The sequence below is a fragment of the Oryx dammah genome, unplaced genomic scaffold (assembly GCF_014754425.2).
Source record: "Oryx dammah isolate SB20612 unplaced genomic scaffold, SCBI_Odam_1.1 HiC_scaffold_29, whole genome shotgun sequence".
NCBI classification, from domain to species: domain Eukaryota; kingdom Metazoa; phylum Chordata; class Mammalia; order Artiodactyla; family Bovidae; genus Oryx; species Oryx dammah.
This window is the reverse complement of record NW_024070213.1, coordinates 48,837,186-48,855,581: the sequence shown is the minus strand read 5'-3', so window position 1 is coordinate 48,855,581 and position 18,396 is coordinate 48,837,186. Positions and strand designations below refer to the sequence as shown.

General features: G+C 46.1%; 1 protein-coding gene across 1 annotated transcript in view; it reads right to left on the bottom strand.

Annotated features, from left to right (window-relative positions):
• The window catches only part of NUAK1 (NUAK family kinase 1), a 72,432-nt gene that overhangs the window by 15,431 nt on the left and 38,605 nt on the right, over positions 1 to 18,396 (bottom strand). The window contains exons 3-4 of the mRNA XM_040234812.1: positions 7,718 to 7,869; positions 4,721 to 4,786 (exon numbers count right to left, since the gene is read on the bottom strand). Of these exons, the coding sequence (XP_040090746.1) occupies positions 4,721 to 4,786; positions 7,718 to 7,869 (218 nt within the window). The remainder of the gene's footprint in view (positions 1 to 4,720; positions 4,787 to 7,717; positions 7,870 to 18,396) is intronic.

The window sequence follows — 18,396 nt, the reverse complement described above, 5'->3', positions numbered from 1 at the left end:
AAACCCAGTTCAGTCACCACAACCTCAGCAATGGCTTTCTGATCCTCACATAGTTCAGACCCACTGCTTCCTTTTAACAGGAAGGTTACAACGGGGCTATAATGCACACAGCAGAGCCATCTGGGCCTGCTAAGAGATAAGATAAGGACCAAAGAAGGCTTTCTGGAAGAAGAGGACTTGAAGGTGAGACTCTAAGGATGAGTAGGTAAAGATCAATAGGAATAGCATTCCAGGTGGAGGGAGCTGTGTGTACAAAGGCCAAAAAGCCTAGTGAATTTGAGTTGAGTCCTCTGCAAGGGGGTGTCTCTAACTGCCCCCACCCCCACTGGCCCCTAGCTAAAATAACACCCCCATCCTCCACCCTCACTCTGCATGGATTTTCATCACCACCAGAGAATTACATGATGTGTTTATTTCTTGTTTGTGACCCCAGCTGGAATTCTAAATCCATTAGAGCAGGTACCTTACCTTCCTCATTCACCTCTGTAACCTTCTCATGCCTCATTATTACTACAGCTAGTTTAACAACTGCTAGAGCCTGAGCTCTGAGAAGAGAAGGACCTGGCCATCTGGTTCACTATTAAATTTCCAGCATCTAGCACCACGTCAGGTACACAGTAGCAACTTAGTAAATACTTGTGGTCGAGTAAGTAGTGCTCATGGGAGATGTTCAATCTGCTGAACGGATAAGTGCAAGGATGGAGGAGTGAATACAGGCATTCATGGGTATATATGTACCCACACACATACACAAGTGGACAAATGAACAAGCAAATGAATGGATGTGTGAATGCATGAACGCAGCATCCTCACATTCATATAATCAAAGCCCAGAGGCCCATACCCTGAGCTGCCCATCCTGGTCTTGTTAAGCCTCGGGCCTTCCATTTCAACTCAGCCCTGGCCATTCAGAGCCGCTCTTATCCACAAGCAGCGGGTGTTTCCATTGTCATCAGGGGCAATGGGCCATTTCCCCTGCGTCCTTCTACTCTGAGCCCTGGGAGCTCACCAAATTCCCAGCCCTCTTTCCTGGGGGTCGGTTGACCCTGGTGCCGGGCCCTCTTCTCATTGTCAGGCACTTTAACAGGAGCCATCTATGGGAATTGTCGGCATTCCATTCTCCCAGAGAGTGGGATGCGAATCTGGCCCGTTTTTATTAATTGCAAATTAATGCTATGCTGGGTGTCTATTTTGGTAGACATGCTTCTCCACAGAGGACGGAATGCAACCCAGAGAAGCACATTGCTCTCATTCTTTCTGCCGACTGACTGTGTGAATATTTTTAGAAGCCGCACCCTTGCGCAGTGGCCAGATAAATAATTCCCAACGCCAGATGTGCTCTTTGCAAGTCAACATCAGGCAGGGAAGGGAAGAGGAACGAAACAAGAGCCATGGCTCACACCAAAAGTGCAATGACATGTGACAAGTTTCCACCAGTAACATTTTTATAGGCTTCCTGGACAAAGGCCCTTTACCCTTGAAATGCAGAAGAGGGACCCACCTTTTGAGAGGTACCTGCTGCTCATACTCTGCTGGCTGGTAAAAGACCTTCAAGGTCAATGCCCACCTCCACCCCTTCCACCCCCCGCCCCCGCCCCATCCAGACACTGATGACATGGGATCTCTTGAACTCAGAGGCCAGCTTGCAGCCATGTGTCTGTCTGTCTTTGCTACAAGTGCCCTTTCTAAATATATTTCCAGCAAAATGCTGAGTCAGGAAGAGCTGAGCACATGCAGCCAGAAGAGAGATCAACAGCAGCTGAAACACATTTTCAAAAACCTTGGAAGTGGGTGTGCGATGATGAAAAGAGAATCTTCCTGGAAGTCAAACATGTGAATTCTAATCCTGGCTCTCATCCCTTCGCTGCAAAATCCAACAGTTCAGAGTACCTACTATGTGACAAGCTCTGTGCCACTTTCCAGGGAAACAAAGACACAGTGATGTACTGAGGCAATCAGACTTTGTAGGCCATTGGTTAAAACAGCAGTCAGAAAATGACCTAAAGACTCTTTCAAGCTCTAGTTTTCTCAGATCCTTTTAGGAGTCCTTGAACAAGCAGAAGAAAGGGTTAGCATCAGAGAAAGGGAAGGTTATAGCTTCCCAGGTGATGTAGTGGTAAAGAATCTGCCTGCCAATGCAGGAGGCTCAAGAGAAGTGGGTTCAATCCTGAGTCAGGAACATCCCCTAGAGGAGGAAATGGCAACCCACTCCAGTATTCTTGCCTGGGAAATTCTATGGACAGAGGAGCCTGGTGGGCTACAGTCCATGGGGTCACAAACAGTTGGACACTGAGCGCACACACACTCTTCTCACTTTCAACATAGGCATTTTAGCCTGGTAAATGCCAGGAGTAGAAATTCTTAAAGACTCCTAAGGCAAAAGGACCAAAACCTCAATTTTCATAATATTTAATGTATCTGCTTTTTCCCTACATAATGGTCAGGGACCCTGGATGGAAGAGTTGGTCCTGGGAGCTGAGAGGCCCTATATCACTGCCCTTTTGCTTTATGTAAATGAGCCATTCTCTTAGGCCTCCTGCCCATTGTTCCCAGCACAATTGCCTTCTGAATGCTAACCATTCTTCTCCTCCATTGGGGAATTCTATGACTCCATAGGAAGCTATGCGCCTTATCACTTCTGCGACTACATCATGGGACCAGGAGGTCAAGCTGTACCACAGAACCCAATCCCTGAATGACAGGCTTACATTCCAGGCCTTGTAAAGACTACGTCTTGTTTTGAGAGCTCTGGGAGCAGGTGGCAGGAAGAACCTGCAGAGAAAGTTGCCAGGGTGGAAGACACAAACCCTTAGAATGTGTCCCTTGGAGCAGAACCCAGTTCTCTAGCTTGGTCTGACCACCAAGCCCCAGGCACCTTCAGTGCAGCTGACTTCCTGTTCAATTTCCTCCTGGACAGCCAGCCTTATCAGCAGGTACCTTGGATATGAAGAGTCAAGTGCTAAGAGCTTTGACTGTCTAAGTTCCTCACATTTGTCATGGATTGTCCAAGACTAGGCACAGGGCCTGACACATGGTAATGAAGAAATAACCAACAATCCCCAAAGAAATGGACTGGCATCTCTACTAGACAGATGAGGAAACTGAGGTTTAGATAAGTGAACAATTCCTCTAAAACACTGCCGTCAGCAAGGGGCAAAGCTGCATTACAAAACCAGGCCATCCAACCCCAAAGCTGCTTTTCTTAACTTTGACTCACTGAACAGTGCTCAGATAAAGCTAAACAGAGTATCTTGTTCAGTCCTCAAGACAAGCCTATGGGCATTACCACCTCCCTGTTTTATGGCTGAGGAAACAGGGTTAAGTGGCTCCCCTAAGGTCAAGCAGCTAGTAAACCACACAAGATGGAACTCTTTTTAACCCTGCAGCCACTGCTCCTTCGAGAATCATCCAACCACTTTGCCAGAAATGGAGAAACCTTGAGATTTCACTTCCTGTTCCTAGAAAGACTAATTTGACCAACTGTTTCCTTCTTACATTATGGACTACAGAGAAATATGTGATCACAGCCAACCACTCACACAAAAAAAAAAAAGAGAGAGAGAGAGATCACCCTGACGTGTCTTCCAGGGGCCTCTCATAGGACTATGGTGACTAATGGTTGCCGCCATGATCCACGAACAGAATCCAAACAGCAAGGCAACTCCATCCTCCCCGGCAAGGAAATAGTCTCCCTGTGATGCACTCCCCCAACTGAGAGCAACAACCAAAGGAGGGGATGATGCAAGGTCATTCCCATGCCTGGTTTGGGGACCAGGGATGAGGCACAAACGTCACCAGCAGCCAATGAGAGGAACCCCTGGTGCCGGGAGTACCAAGGCCATTTCATAATGAAACCCATGCGGCGAGCTCCCGTTTATTTTGAAACTGCATTTGCTTATTTTGTAGCCATGATCAAAAGGCCATTTGGAGTGCTCTGCGGGAGGCACTGGAACCCTGTTGGCCAGGAGAGCTTTCTCCAGCTCCAGCAGCAGCCAGCAATAATATTCCCCGTAAAAGTCAACCCCATCACTTGCTGGTATGTTCTTTTCCCAACAGCATTTCAGTTTCCCAGTTCCACAGCTGGGGTGGGGGTGCGGGTGAAGGGAGAAGTAGGAGACAGGGGATGGGAGTGACAGAGGAGTGACCGGGATAGATAATAAAACTGGGGGCCTGCGGGCAAACCCAGCAGAATGGTTCGAACTTGGGCTCAGTGGATCAGAGAGACGTGGGTTCAGACCCCCAACTCCGCTGCTTACCACTGTGTCATTTCAGGACAGTTATTTAACATCTCTGTGCCTGAGTTTCCCTATCTGTTAAATGATATAAATAACAATATCTATCTCACACGGCTGTTGTGAAGATTCTATTTAAGTGATATCAGGCAAATATGATGTGACATACAAATGCACTGGGCTATTGTAAGTATTTTGATGGTGATCATTACAGACTATGAGCTTCCCAAGGGCAGGGACGGTATTTTAAGTCAGCTCCTAGGACAATGTCTCGCATGGAGTTGGAGACCGATAAATGCTCGTTGCATAAATTCAACCGAACTGAGGGCTCAAGCCTCGTGATGCTCCCCACCCCGCCAGCCAGGGAAGGAAGTGGCTGTCTTATCGTAGGCTGGAGCTTGGAGCAGCGTTTAACCACCACCCCTCTGCTCCCCGACTGGCTACAATCCCCAGGTCTGGCACATCCATCAGAGAGGCAAGTGCTTTACCTTAATATTACAGTTGTCATCGAGCAGTATATTTTCCAGCTTCAAGTCCCGGTGGACCACACCATTCTGAAATGAGAAGACATGGAGGGAATTGAATGGGAGCAGTCGGGATGAAGGAGAAATGTGGGGAGTGGGGAGGAAGGGGAAAGAGGGTGAGCAAAGGGAAAAATCTTTGACAGATTAAAGTACACCAGCGCCCGTGGTCTTCGCCCCCATCCTTCGGGGGCCTCTCTCACTGTCATGAAGCGCCCCGCCAGCGACCAGCACCAGCGACAGGAGAGCATTAGTCGCTTGCTGCATGGTTAAGGGAAAAATGACTGGAATCCATTCTCCCCCAGAGCCTGTAAAACAGCGGGGGGATTCTCTGTGGGAATGTCATTCCACCGTGTGAAAGCAGTATCGTCCCAGGCAGGGGCAGACACCGTCTGTCTGTGATGGCGATTCCCAGGGAAGAGGCAGATCTCCCTGCTGGTGGCTCAGAATGCAGGGCTCACAAACCTGGCTTGTCTGTCTACCTGTCTCCCCAACACTGGGTTCAACTTTTTGGACCCAGAAAACCATGCACAACTGTCCTGAGGATAACAGAAGCCCTTCCAAGGGTTATTTCCTAAGCAGCTGGGAGGGAAGGTTCTGGAAATCCCTCTCTGCTGGGCAAAACTCAATGTGGGATGAAGGGTGAAAGGCGGAGAGGCCAAGGAGAACAAAGCAGGCCGCTGCCATACTGCAGGACCTTTCCATTCAAGCAAACACTGGCAAGGCTGGCTGCTGAGCCCAGTGACAAGCAGACAGCCAGTTGAACAGTGAAAAGAAATCCTTAACCAATAGGCCGCTGGTCTATACAGCAGTAACAACTGTCCGGTTCAATTCTTTTTGAAACCCAACGATCTTTTAAGGGGGTGGGTGGGCAGGGAAAGAGAAGAGGAACTGAAAGAACCAGCTACTCAGATTGGGAGATGTTTTTAACATCATTCAGCATAAAAGACCTTTGCAATTGAAGCTGCCCTTTTAAGCAAACCAACTGGCTAGGAATTCTCTTTCATTCAGGATTTCTTTAGTTCAGAATCTGCATGTTCACAGCTGGTACTTTATTGCTTAGTTTCCTTTCCATTTGACAATTCTTAGTTTCTCCAAAAACACTGACCGAAGAGGCTGAAAACATGTATTTCTACCACTCTTTCTAATTCAAACCTTCAGGGATGTGTTCTGAAATCAGAAATGCACAAAGCAGGGCTCTTGGACAAAAGATACAGATCACAAGATGGCTGATTTTGTTTACGCATTGGCAGTAGTTTGGTTTACACGGCTGCATTCCTAGTTTTCATAAGATGGAAACCCCATTCATACACAATCCAAGTTTCACACTCTTAAATAATGAAAATAGGATCTATGATGCCTTATGATAATGCATGATGATAAGATACAAAACACTGTACAATCTGAATCATAAGTGCCTTTTGAGTCAGCTAAGAAGTCAAATAATGTTCGTGGGTTAAGGATTTTAGATTGTAGATAATTAGAAGATGGTCATCCCAGAGTTACTCTCAATTAACTGGAATATTGAACAAACCAGAAGGCCCTGTGTTGCAATCACTTCAGTGAAGAAACTGACTCTAGTTTGGAGGCTATGCTGGATTCAAGTCACTACAGTCCTCAAAGTGAGGGACTGTTCCAGGTGTGACAGTTCTGTGGAAAAGTATGAATGGGATGAAAATCAGGGCTAAAGTGATAAATAATAATTGGGTGAAGTACGGCTTGGAGTTATCTGTGTACTTCACTCCCTTCTGCAGAGGACAAGGGTAGCTAAACTGGGGGGATTAAAAGTACACCCCATTAGTTGTGCTGCAATAAACTGTACATGTGTGTACATAACCTGGCTTCCCAGGTGGCGCTAGTGGTAAAGAACCCACCTGCCAATGCAGGAGACTTAAGGGACTTGGGTTCAATCCCCTGGAGGAAGGAACGGCAGCCCACTCCAGTATTCTTGCCTGGAGAATCCCATGGACAGAGGAGGCTGGCGGGCTACGGTCCATAGGGTCACAAAGGGTCAGACACAACTGAAGTGACTTCCCACACTCGCACACTTGTACATAACCTATGTGGATGTAACCTATGCAAGGGAAAGAAACCAGGACATAGAAAGGTTCAGAACCTATGGTCTACTAATTCCAGTTCTGGAATTTCTCTTAAGTCAATTATTCAAATGACAGAAGAAAGGTTAATGTAGAAAGATGTCAATCATTATTTATAATAACCAGAACTTAGAACATCTAAACATCCAATAATCACAATAATGATAGAGAATATTTAGTAACATAGGAAACTGTTTAAATTAAAATCCTAAGTGAAAAAAGTAGCAAGACATAAATGTAAAAATGCATACAAAGTGGTGTCTGGATTGGATCCTGGAATGGAAAAAGGTCATCGGTAGGAAAACTGGTAAAACCCAAGTAAAATCTGGAAAGTTTTGTTAATCACTGTATATGAATGTGGGTGTCTCAGTTTTAATGAGTGTACAACAATCCTGTAAGATGTTAGCATCAGAGTAAACTGAGTGTGGTGCATGGGGACTCTGTACTATCATGGAAACTCTCCTATAAACCTAAAATTATTAAATAAGCTTTTAATAAATGTGAGGAGTAGAGGGAAGAAGATTGGAAAGAAACAAACAAGAATGTCGATAGTGGGTGATTCCTGGATTGTGGGATTCGAGGTGATGGTGATTTCCTTCTTTCTAGTTTATAAATTCTCTGTATATAGTACAATGACTACAATGGCATCACCAACTAGAGGGACACGAGTTTGAGCAAACTCCAGGAGTTGGTGATGGACAGGGAGGCCTGGCGTGCTGCAGTCCATGGACTTGCAAAGAGTTGGACACGACTGAGCGACTGAACTGAACTGATACTACAAAGAACAGATGTCACCTTCATAACATGAATAGAATCGCGTGGTGCCATGGAAACCACCTGCGGCGGAAGTGGTGGTGGGCGGCCATACCTTGTGACAATAGTGCACGGCGGAGACGATCTGCCGGAAGAAGTGTCTGGTCTCCCGCTCGCTGAGGCGCCGCCGCTCGCTGATGTAGTCGTACAGCTCCCCTTTGCTGGCGTACTCCATGATGATCACAATCTTATCTTTATTCTCGAACACTGCGGGGGGAACAGCGACACACAAGCAGCCTGTTTAACCAACAAGCTCACTTAGGACTGCAGACAGCACAGTAGAGAGAGGCGACGATGGAGATGTCGCTGCACAGGGGGCAGACCAGTCAGGCCATCAACGTGACGAGGAGAGGGGCAAGTTGCCCAGCCAGGTGGACAATGACATCATCGCTGCTGTGACTGGACTCGCCTTGCTAATGCTGCAGGATAAGTGCCTCTCTTCTGAGGACCCCACCCCCCTCACCAGGTTCGTTTCTCACAAGCCCCTCCCACTTCTACATCTCCCTTGCTGATGGGATGATGGGGAATAACAAACACAACGACCATTTATTAATCACTGGCTATGGACCAGCTACCTGATCCCCAAATGGGTGGCTGAACTTGTCACCTCTTTACTCAAAACCTTCCAGACTCTCCATCTTACTCAAAACAAAACCCAAACTTCCAAACGTGGCCCCCAGGTCCGACGGTCCTATGGGCCCTTCTTATCCCTGTTACACATCTGTGCATTTATTCTGTCTGTCCCATTAGAATGTTAAGTAGGCTGGGCTGTTTTATTCACTGAGGTATCTCAAGCATTCACGGCCTTTTGGCAAGGGGGTTCAATCAATATTTATTAAATGAGGGGACTCAAAACTTCATAAATGCATTCTGGACCGTTACAGTAAAACACTGCATGGCACTAAATGCTTCTCTCTGCTCAACCCTGATATTCTCTATCAGTGATGCTCAAACTCTGCTAGACTGACCTAGGAGTTCCAGGCAGTCAGATGCCCATGGGGCCAGGTCAGAGGAGGCCATGAAAGACGGGCTCCAGGTTCTCAGCTCCACCTCAGCCAAAGGCACTCCACTGCTGTTTTATAAGCAGAAAGCTTGGGGCTTTCACATATGATGTCTTTTGAGCAAGGACAAAATAATCACTGTGTTAAAATCCATCACTCCCAAAGGATATAGTATAAAAATGTTTGAAGGATACCCAAGACCCTCCTTCCCAGGTAGACACCTGCCTACCTTCCTCCAACTCATCAGCTTCTGCCACTCCCTGTCCGGCCCCTTATGCCCAATGATGCCAGCCTGTTCACTGTTTCTCACTATCACACACACACACAACACACACTGCTGTTTCCCACCTCCATGCTCTTCCCTCTTTCTTTACTCCCACCTGTCTGACCTACCAGGGCCCCTCCAACTCACCAGGCAACAATAAACTCAAATATGGCATCCAGGTTGCCTCCTTTCTACCTCTTACTGTACTTTCAAACTTCGTGGATATATTTGCTGACTTACATATTTATTTCCTCTGTCTAGACTGTGAGCCTAGACTTAGAGAGGTAAAAACTAGTTTTGGAACCAGACACTCCTAAGTAGATTTCTGGATCTGCCTCTTACTTGCTGTCTGACTCTGGCAGAGTTGCTTGCCTTCTCTGTGCCTCATTTTAGTAAAGGGTAAAATGTGAATCTATCAGTACGTACTTCTAGAAGTACGTACATATTATATTGTTGGGAGGATTTATTGATATCAGGTATTTTAAATGCTTATAACAAGGCCTGCCTTTTCACTCAATAATGTTAGTTATTCTTGTTGGTATCAATACTGTTGGACCCCAGGACCTAGCACTGAGCCAGACACGCAGACACACTCAGTGAACCGGAACGTGCCCGGCCTGGGCCCCCTGTCCTCCCACACCTTGTCACTGGCTGTAGAAGCTCAGGCCCTCCAGCTCCTTTTTGGCTCCTTCAAGTCCAGCCAAACCTCTCTGATAAAAAAGAAGGGAGGAGCAGGAGGGCAGGGAGGAGGAGGAGAGAACAGCCAGATAAAACTGGCTGCTCCCAAGTCTCCTGGCCTCGCTGCACCCTGCAGTCTTGGCTCCTGCTGGGGATTTCAGCCTGTTGTGCACTTTTCATTAACAATAAACTCTGGAAACTGGAAAACCTGCCTCAAGATGCATGGCTCAGCCTCAAAATATGACAGAGTGACAGGCCAGCGGAGAGGTCAGCAGGTTTTCTAATTTTAAAAGTTGGGGTGGCAGAGCAGGTTTGGGGGGAGGTAATTAAGGGGGAGAGAGGGAAAGTACTTTGACAGGGAAATTAACACGGAGCCTCACACTTCCAACAAGCCTGATACGTGCTTAAAGGAGGCCAAAGCCACTGGTCCTTTCAGTGACCAGCAGAAGGTGTGGTCACTGCCTGCATGCATACAAAAGGCCTGTGACAGTGACCAGACGTGTCCCTTTCCAACTGGCTAACTTGGTATCAAGGAGGTATAAACACAGTTCTGTTTGACATAGTTCAATGTGCCAAACATTTTACTAAACAGCTTCCAACAGTCAGTCCTGCTGCTCCTACCTCTAAAATAGACCCTGGTTCTGTCCACCTGTCTCACGTTCCCAGGCATCCCTTTCCTAATAATCTCCCCCAATCCTTTCACTCTTGTTCCTTTGCTAACTGTGTTTGGAGGGGCTGGGGAACAGTTTCAAATACATGTTTCATGGAGCACTAGTCCCGCAAGACATCCAGAGGAATAAAGGGTTCCACAGTCAAACATCGGTAAAATATTTGGAAAATGCTGATACTTGATCACCCCTGAGGAACCTGGCTTCTTTAACCCTGAGTTTTGCAGGGTGATTTGGCCATTTCAATATTCCTACTGAACTAACTAGGAGCCAGTTTGGGAAATGCTGAATGAATGAGGCAAGAGCCCCGCTGTTGCCGGCAGGGCTGGTGGACAGCTGGGTTAAGAGAACTGTCCATGTGACCAGGCCTGGCTCTGGAACCCCACTCTTCAGTCCTCCAGCAGGAAGCAGCTGGAGTCTCGGGGTCAATGCCATAACTGCAACCCTGGATAAGGTAACTGCAAACATTTCTAGACTTGGAGCATCAGTGATTCATCAAGGAGGCCATAAAGTGTTATATATGAAGCTTTCTGAGCCCTTCCTAATAATAGCAGCATTTATGGAAGGCCTACTATGTGCAGGCACTGTGCCAATATTGCATGAATTATATCACATGGCTTTGGTCCTATGACTATCCCTGTTCTACAGATGAGAAAGCCCAGGTACAGTGAGGTTAGTGACTGCCATGGGCACAGAGCAAATACAAGGCCTGAGCCCTCGAATGACTGCACACTCCACGCTCTTAGCCCCTATCCTACTATCCACATGCATCAACCTCTCTGAACCTCAGTCTCTTCATCAGTAAATAAGGCCAGGAACCTCCTCACACAGTAAGGGGGGATTCAGTGAGCTCACGGGCCCTAGCCCCCTGAGCACGGTGCCCAAGCCACTGCTCAGTCACCATGAGCTATTCTTGTAATTACTCTGTCTGCTTCTTAGGCAGCTCTGGCAAAACAAAACCCTAAGACTTTCCTCTCCCCACTGGCATCACTCTTTAAAACATGCGGTGGCTGCTCCAGAATCATAGGATTTTTAAGCAGGAAGAACCTTAGAGATCAGCTATTATTTTTCCAGAGTAGCCCAAGATTTATCCCATATAAGAGCAAGGCCTTGGGAATTCGTGCTGAAGAATGACCAGTTTCCGCACCCCCAGCCCACGGCTCGGGCTTGCCCACTGTAAGGTCTCTATCAGCCAGGTGATAGGAACACTCCCAGCCATTCTTCGGGCGAAAAAGGGCCGCTTCCCTTGGGCACTTTTACAACTGGTTATTTATAAGCCCAGAAATCTCGTCTGTGTTTATGTTATTAGTCACTAAGCAAAAGCTTATTTTCCACCAGTTGGGAAGGGTTTCCTTTCTGAAAAATGAAAGCCTGTGTCTCTTGGCCAGACAGTTTTACCCAGAAGCCTGGTGGCTCCAGAATGGTAAGGAAAACTATGGCCCTTGACAAGCCAGGCCTACCAGGAAAATTAAACCCCTGAATAGAAACTGAGCTCAGCTTGAGTCAGCCTGCAGTGTGGGGCCTGAGCCCATGTGGTGCAGACCCAGGTTTTTAAGAGAGCAACAGAGCTTTCCAAAGCACCCACGGGGGACAGTGGAAGAAGTCTTTACCAGGGTAAGAAGGGGAGGAGACACCAGCCGTCAGAAGGAGCAGCGTGAGTGAGGGGGGACCAGAAGCGTGTTAAGCAGGATCACTAGAGTGGACAGTGCTAGAGTCTAAGACAAGAGAAAGAAGGAGCAGACTATGAACAGAACACAGAGCCCTTGAGTGCCCACAAGGAGCTCAGCAGGCATGTGACTGAGCACTGCCAAGAAAAAGAAACAGATGGAACAAGGGACAGGGTGGCATCTAGGATCCTGGACCCACGAAACAGTGCAGGATTTCATCACATCCCCCCAAGAACTTCTCCAGACAGTGATCCCTCCTCCCCAAGAAGGCTGATCCATAATCACTGTGCACTGTTAGTCGCACAGTCATGTCTGACTCTTTGCAACCCCATGGATGGCAGCCCACCAGGCTCCTCTTTCCATGGAATTCTCCAGGCAAGAATACTGGAGTGGGTTGCTGTTCCCTTCTCTAGGGCATCTTCCAGACCCAGGGATTGAACCCAGGTCTCCAGTATCACAAGCAGATTCTTTATGGTCTGAGCCATCAGGGAAGTTCATCATAATCACTGCAGTGAACATTTATTGAGCAATTACTACACGCCATGGATTGTCACATCCAATCCTAACAATCCTATGAGATTAACATTATCCCTACTTCATAAATAGGGGACCAGCACTCAGATCAAGAAACAATGTGGCCAGCACGCTGCAAGCACTCCCCATGTCTTCTTCGGTCACTAACCATCTCCCCAGGGGTATGTATATAGGCCGCTATCACAGATTAGTTCGGGATTTTGAGTTTTCTAAAAGTGGAATCGCAGCATGTAGTATATTCTTTTGTGAATGGCTTCATTCGTTCAACATTATATTTGTAAGATTAATCCATGCTGTTCTATGGAGTCAAAGACTGTCCATCCTAGCTGCGGTGGAGTACTCCAATTTGTGAACATATCCATTCTGCTGGTGAGAGACATTTGGGTTATTTCCAGGTGAGAGTCACTATGAACCAAGTCACTATGAACACTCTTGTGTATGTCTTTTGATGCTGCTCTGTATGCATTTCTGTCAGGAAGATAACCAGTCAGGATTTGATCCCAAATGTGTGTGACTCAAAAGCGTATGTTCTCGTCATGACTCCCCACCACCTTCCTCCATCATAGGTTTACCCTTCTTGCCTAATACTCAATAAAGACTCTCCCTCATTAACCAACATCACTTCCTTTTCTGAAAATGCTTGTTTATCAGCTTATCTGAAGCATTTATCTGAGCATCTCACTACATGATAAAGGGGATGCAAACATAGCATAAGACACTGTTTTTTGGAGGAGTTGCTATCTAGTTGAATAAAACTGCATGCATGCATGCATGCTAAGTTGCTTCAGTCGTGTCCGACTCTTTGCAACCCTATGGACTGTAGCCCAACAAGCTCCTCCATCCATAGGACTCTCCAGGCAAGAATATTGGAGTGGATTGCCTTTCCCTTCCAGTACTTACAAGTCAAGGGCTAACCTGTGAGATACAGATTTTAAGTACCTAGATGATCAGAGAGGAAGATAGAAATGGGAAAGGCAGTCTGAAAGGGCCTGCAGAGATTCCTAGAGAAAACAAGGATGGAACTGAACCATCAAAAACGCCTTGCACTGTGTTTGCACGAACTGGTTTTACCATTGTCTCAGCAAATCCTAAAATATCCAGACTCTCTCCTTTTTCTCCTACTGTTCCACAGAAGGGCCTTCTTTCCAGACACTCACTTGAAGTATTTGTCCTGTTTTCTGTTTATTTTCCGTTTCAAGGGAGAGTGGGAATTGGTTACTATGGTAACAGCTACTTCTCCCAATTAATTCTGAATTTCATCAGATGTTGAGTTTGACAGTCCAGTTCTGCCTTCTGATTGCCTGGCTTTCACAATCTCCCTAATTACCCGACTCCTAACCATTCCCTCCTGCTGCCCTCAGGGTTAATAACACAACTCGTAGAACTTGAGAAAATGCATATGATAAAAACAATGCCCTGGCCTGGGAGAAATGCTGATGAGTGAGGAGATCGTGGGATTTCAACCATCCACTGGCTGCTTTAGAGCCAAAAAGAGGCCATTTAGGAAGAAAATGGGCTTGGGAAGGGAGAGGGTGGGAATCACTTAATGGTCCAAGAGAAGCAGGTTATAAAAACTAGAAGCTATCATTCTGCTTTACATGTAACCTCAAGAGAGGCAGGCAGGATTTCCATGGTGGTCCAGTGGTTAAAAATCTGCCTTGCAATGCAGGGGGTCTGTGTTCGATTCCCGGTCAGGGAACTAAGATCCCACCTGCCTCAGGGCATAAGCCCACATGCCACAGCTAAGACTCAAAGCAGCCAAATAAATAAATTTAAAAAAAAAAAAAAAAGGAAGGCTCATTTGTTAGTTTTCAGCAAAAAGCCAAGGGCCTAAAATGGATCAGTCAGAATTCTTTTCACGCCTTTGCCTTCCATTAGCTCCATTTTCTAAATCAGTTCCAGGATGCTGCCCTTCCCTCCGTGGTGGGACCTCTTCACATTGCCAGCGTTTTTATTACTTTCCTAAAACCTCAGACCATTCCACTCCTCAGGGATGCTCTTTTATTAAAGTTCGGAAGGACCCTCGCAGAAAGCCTCTTTCTTTTTCATTTCAGAAATAGAGTGATCTTTCCTTTGCAAGAATTGTCTGCAGCCTAATTAGGTCATTTAGTCAATACAAGATTCATTCTTCAAGATTCCCTCCCCAGAACTAAATTTCAAACACCTCATGGGCTGATGGATTCATAAAACGGTCCTCTAATCCCTTACATCAGAAAGCCTAAGGCTATGAGAGTGAGAAAAATAACCTAAACTGGCAGCTCTCCATTGTCCGTGAGTTGGTCAGAGTTGGCTCAACGTGTTTCCTGGTCTGGACAATGAAAGGCTCTTTAATTCACTCATTGTCTTTTCTTAAACCAAAACTCTGGATGTTGGTTGGCATGCCCAAGGAGAACCAGAGCCAATCAGGCCACCCACAGCCAGCAGTGGACTCCACAGAAGGCAGACGAAATGAAAGAAAGTGTATAAACTACCTAAGGAAGAGTGGATGCAAAAGCCTGGCCAAGAACTATTTATCAGTGTTATCTGAAGGGACCAACAGCAAATACTGGGATGGCAGGAAAATAGCCAGCAAAGAGGGGTTGTGTGGGAAAAGGACGCCAGTCAGGGAGCCATGTTGGACCAACTATTGGACTCCACCCTCCTCCAATGAACTTCTAGGAAAAAGCATGCTTCTCTGTGAAAACAGCCTTCATCTCCCTCCCCTGAAAATCACTGTAGGACTTCTCTATACGGTTTCATTCCACCTTTTTTTTTTTTTTAACTTTCTATCTTGTATTGGATCCCTTCAGGATCTAACTTGCTGAGTCTGAGATTTCTTTGATTTTGGAATATGTTCTCTGTCCCCTCCTATAATTCCTGACAGTGGGTTCATCTGGTACGTGTGGCTCCGAGATTGCTTGGGAACTCCACTGGAAACTGAAGAATGGACTCCAGTTAAGATAGCCAGTCAATCCTAAAGGAAATCAACCCTGAATATTCATTGTCAGGACTGATGCTGAAGCTCAAGGTTCAATACTTTGACCACCTGATGCGAAGAGCCAACTCACTGGAAAAGACACACAACTGAGCGACTAACAACAATTTTGTATTGGAGTATAGCCCTTGGACTGCAAGGAGATCCAACCAGTCTATCCTAAAGGAAATCAGTCCTGAATATTCATTGGAAGGACTGATGGTGAAGCTGAAACTCCAATACTTTGGCCACCTGATGTGAAGAACTGACTCATTTGAAAAGATCCTGATGCTGGGAAAGATTGAAGGCAGGAGGAGAAGAGGACAACATAGGATGAGATGGTTGGATGGTATCACCAACTCAATGGACATGAGTTTGAGTAAACTCCAGGAGTTGGTGATGGACAGGGAAGCCTGGCATGCTGCAGTCCATGGGGTCACAAAGAGTTGGACACGACTGAGGGACTGAACTGAACTGATAGCCAATTAACAGTGTTGTGATAGTTTTCAAGTTCATCCCACTCTTATCACTTAAGGTGGAAAAGTCAGATTTGTGATTATCACACTTTTGGTTCTAGTCACTGCTTGACCCTCCAGGAGTGCCTCATGACTTTCTTTTCAACCATAAATCCTAGTCTGCTTCATTAGACAATAGAATGCAGAGTTTAAGAGCCTGACTCCCAGAGCCAGGCCACCTGGGTTCAAATCCAGGTCTGCCATTTACCCAGCTGAGTGACCTTGGCAAGTTACTTAACCTTTCTGTTCCCTCAGATTCTTCATCTGTTAAATGGAAGCTTGTAACCTCATCGTAAGGATTATCCCAGCACACAACAGTAAGCAGACATGTAAGCATGAGCTGTTATTATTAGGCAGCGGGTCTTAGTTTAAAAATGAAGAACAAATGAAGACATGCCTGGGTCCAGGATTATTATGAATCTGTGCTGGCAGAATCCACTCCTGAGATTGCTTTTGTGCCCTTGGATGAGAGGGGTTCGAGAATAGAGGAGATGGTGAACTAACACTCAAAGGTATCAAAGGACTCAGCAAGCCTGGCTCTCTTAACTAGGGTCCATTCTTCAGTTCCCAGTGGTGTCCCAAAGCACCAACGTCGGTCTTGGAGTCACACCTACCAGATGAACCCACTCTACAGAATTATTGGAGTGGGCAGAGCACAAATTCCCAAATCAAAGAAATTGTAGACTCTGAAAGTTATAAATTACAGTTCCTCAAGTCCAATCCCCCTTTCAGGATCCAAATGCCCCTGGAGGGTATGGTCATTGTAAAGACAAGTCTCCTACACTCCATGAGCCTTCCTAATAGTTGCAGCCTTGGCAAATTTACAGAGACATCCCAGTTCATTTCAAAAGACCTTATGTTACATGGCAATACAGTTCCTTCTTTTTTTTTTTTTTTCTTTAAAAATTAGCTTCAAGTACAAGTGGTATTATTTGAGGCACTAGAAAATATTGAATTCCAGGAAACCCAAGAGGGCGAGGCTGGACAGCCAGGGAGTAGCATTCGTGTTTGGTTGTTTTATGTCTAATCTCCTGCCTCTAGAAAAATGACTTGGGTGTAATCAAATGAAAACAATGAAAATAATACACTTGAAGGTCAAACAGCTAACTTCATAGGAAACTCATTAAAAACGTGACTGGACAGATTCATAGCCCAAGGGCTTGTTCATCTGATTCTAAGTGAAGAAAACTCTCTGGAGGCTGTGCGATTGATGGGGGGTGGGTCCTCCATTTGGATCCAGTCTGATGAGAGAGACTTCATGTGGAACTTGTGACTCTGGCAGCAGAGGGAGTGTGTTAAAATACTCAGCAATTCGCCATGGGTTCAGAAGAGTAAACACAAGCATAACACACCACTTTGCCAAGTTCAACAAGCTGTTTCATGGGGCTCTGAGTCCCTGATGAGGGCAGCAACCAAATGGCTGAGGAAGGAAACCCAGGCCCAGAGGTATCGCCCACGGCTCAGTGGTGACGACTGCCAGACGCATGTTCGGCTCTGGAATCCACTGATGACAAATGATCGGACCAAGACAACCGTTTCCCCCTAGTTGGAGGATCAAGCCAATCTTTCTCAGCCTGGCGAATTAAACTGAAATCTCTAGGGGTGGCATCAGCATTCTTTCTTACAGACACCCCGTGAGATTCTAATGTGCATCCAGAGCTCAGAATCACTGACGGGCAATCTGGCCTCAACTCCACCACCACCCAACAGAAGTCTCTACTCCAGCCAGCAATGACCTCTCAGATCTCTAACATCACATCAAGAATAATTAGTATGGCTTTATTGAGCATGGACCTCAGACCATGCTTAGCAATTTTATTCATTATCTTTTTTTCAAGATTTTTTGTTAAATGTGGACCATTTTTAAAATCTTTATTGAATTTGTTACCTTACTGCTTCTGGGTTTTTTTTTAATGTTTTGATTTTTTGGCCATAAGGCATGTGCGATCTTAGTACCCCGAGCAGAGACTGAACCTGCATTCCCTGCGTTGGAAGGTGAGGTCTTAACAACAAGACTGCCAGGGAAGTCCCTACCCATTAGCTTAATCCTCACAATCTTATAAAGTAGCTAGCTATTGACCTCCTTTTATAGCTAAGAAACCAAGCCTCAGAAAAGGTTAAGTCACTATCCCCAAATCACACAGTAGTAATTGCAAGGTAATTGATTCATTCAAATCTAAGCCCATTTGGACAAGAAATACATACTCACACTACTAGACCAGTACCTGGAACATAGGTGCTTAATATATTTTTGTAAAATGAATGAATGAATGAATGACTATGGAAATGAAGAACATGGGGTACTATTAGTGACCCACAGATCTTGTTAGATCAATTCAGCTGTCCCCTGCCTTCAAAAGGGCCAAAGTCCAGATCTGCTTACTGCCTGAAAACCCTGCTGCTGCTGCTGCTGCTGCTGCTGCTGCTGCTGCTAAGTCGCTTCAGTCGTGTCC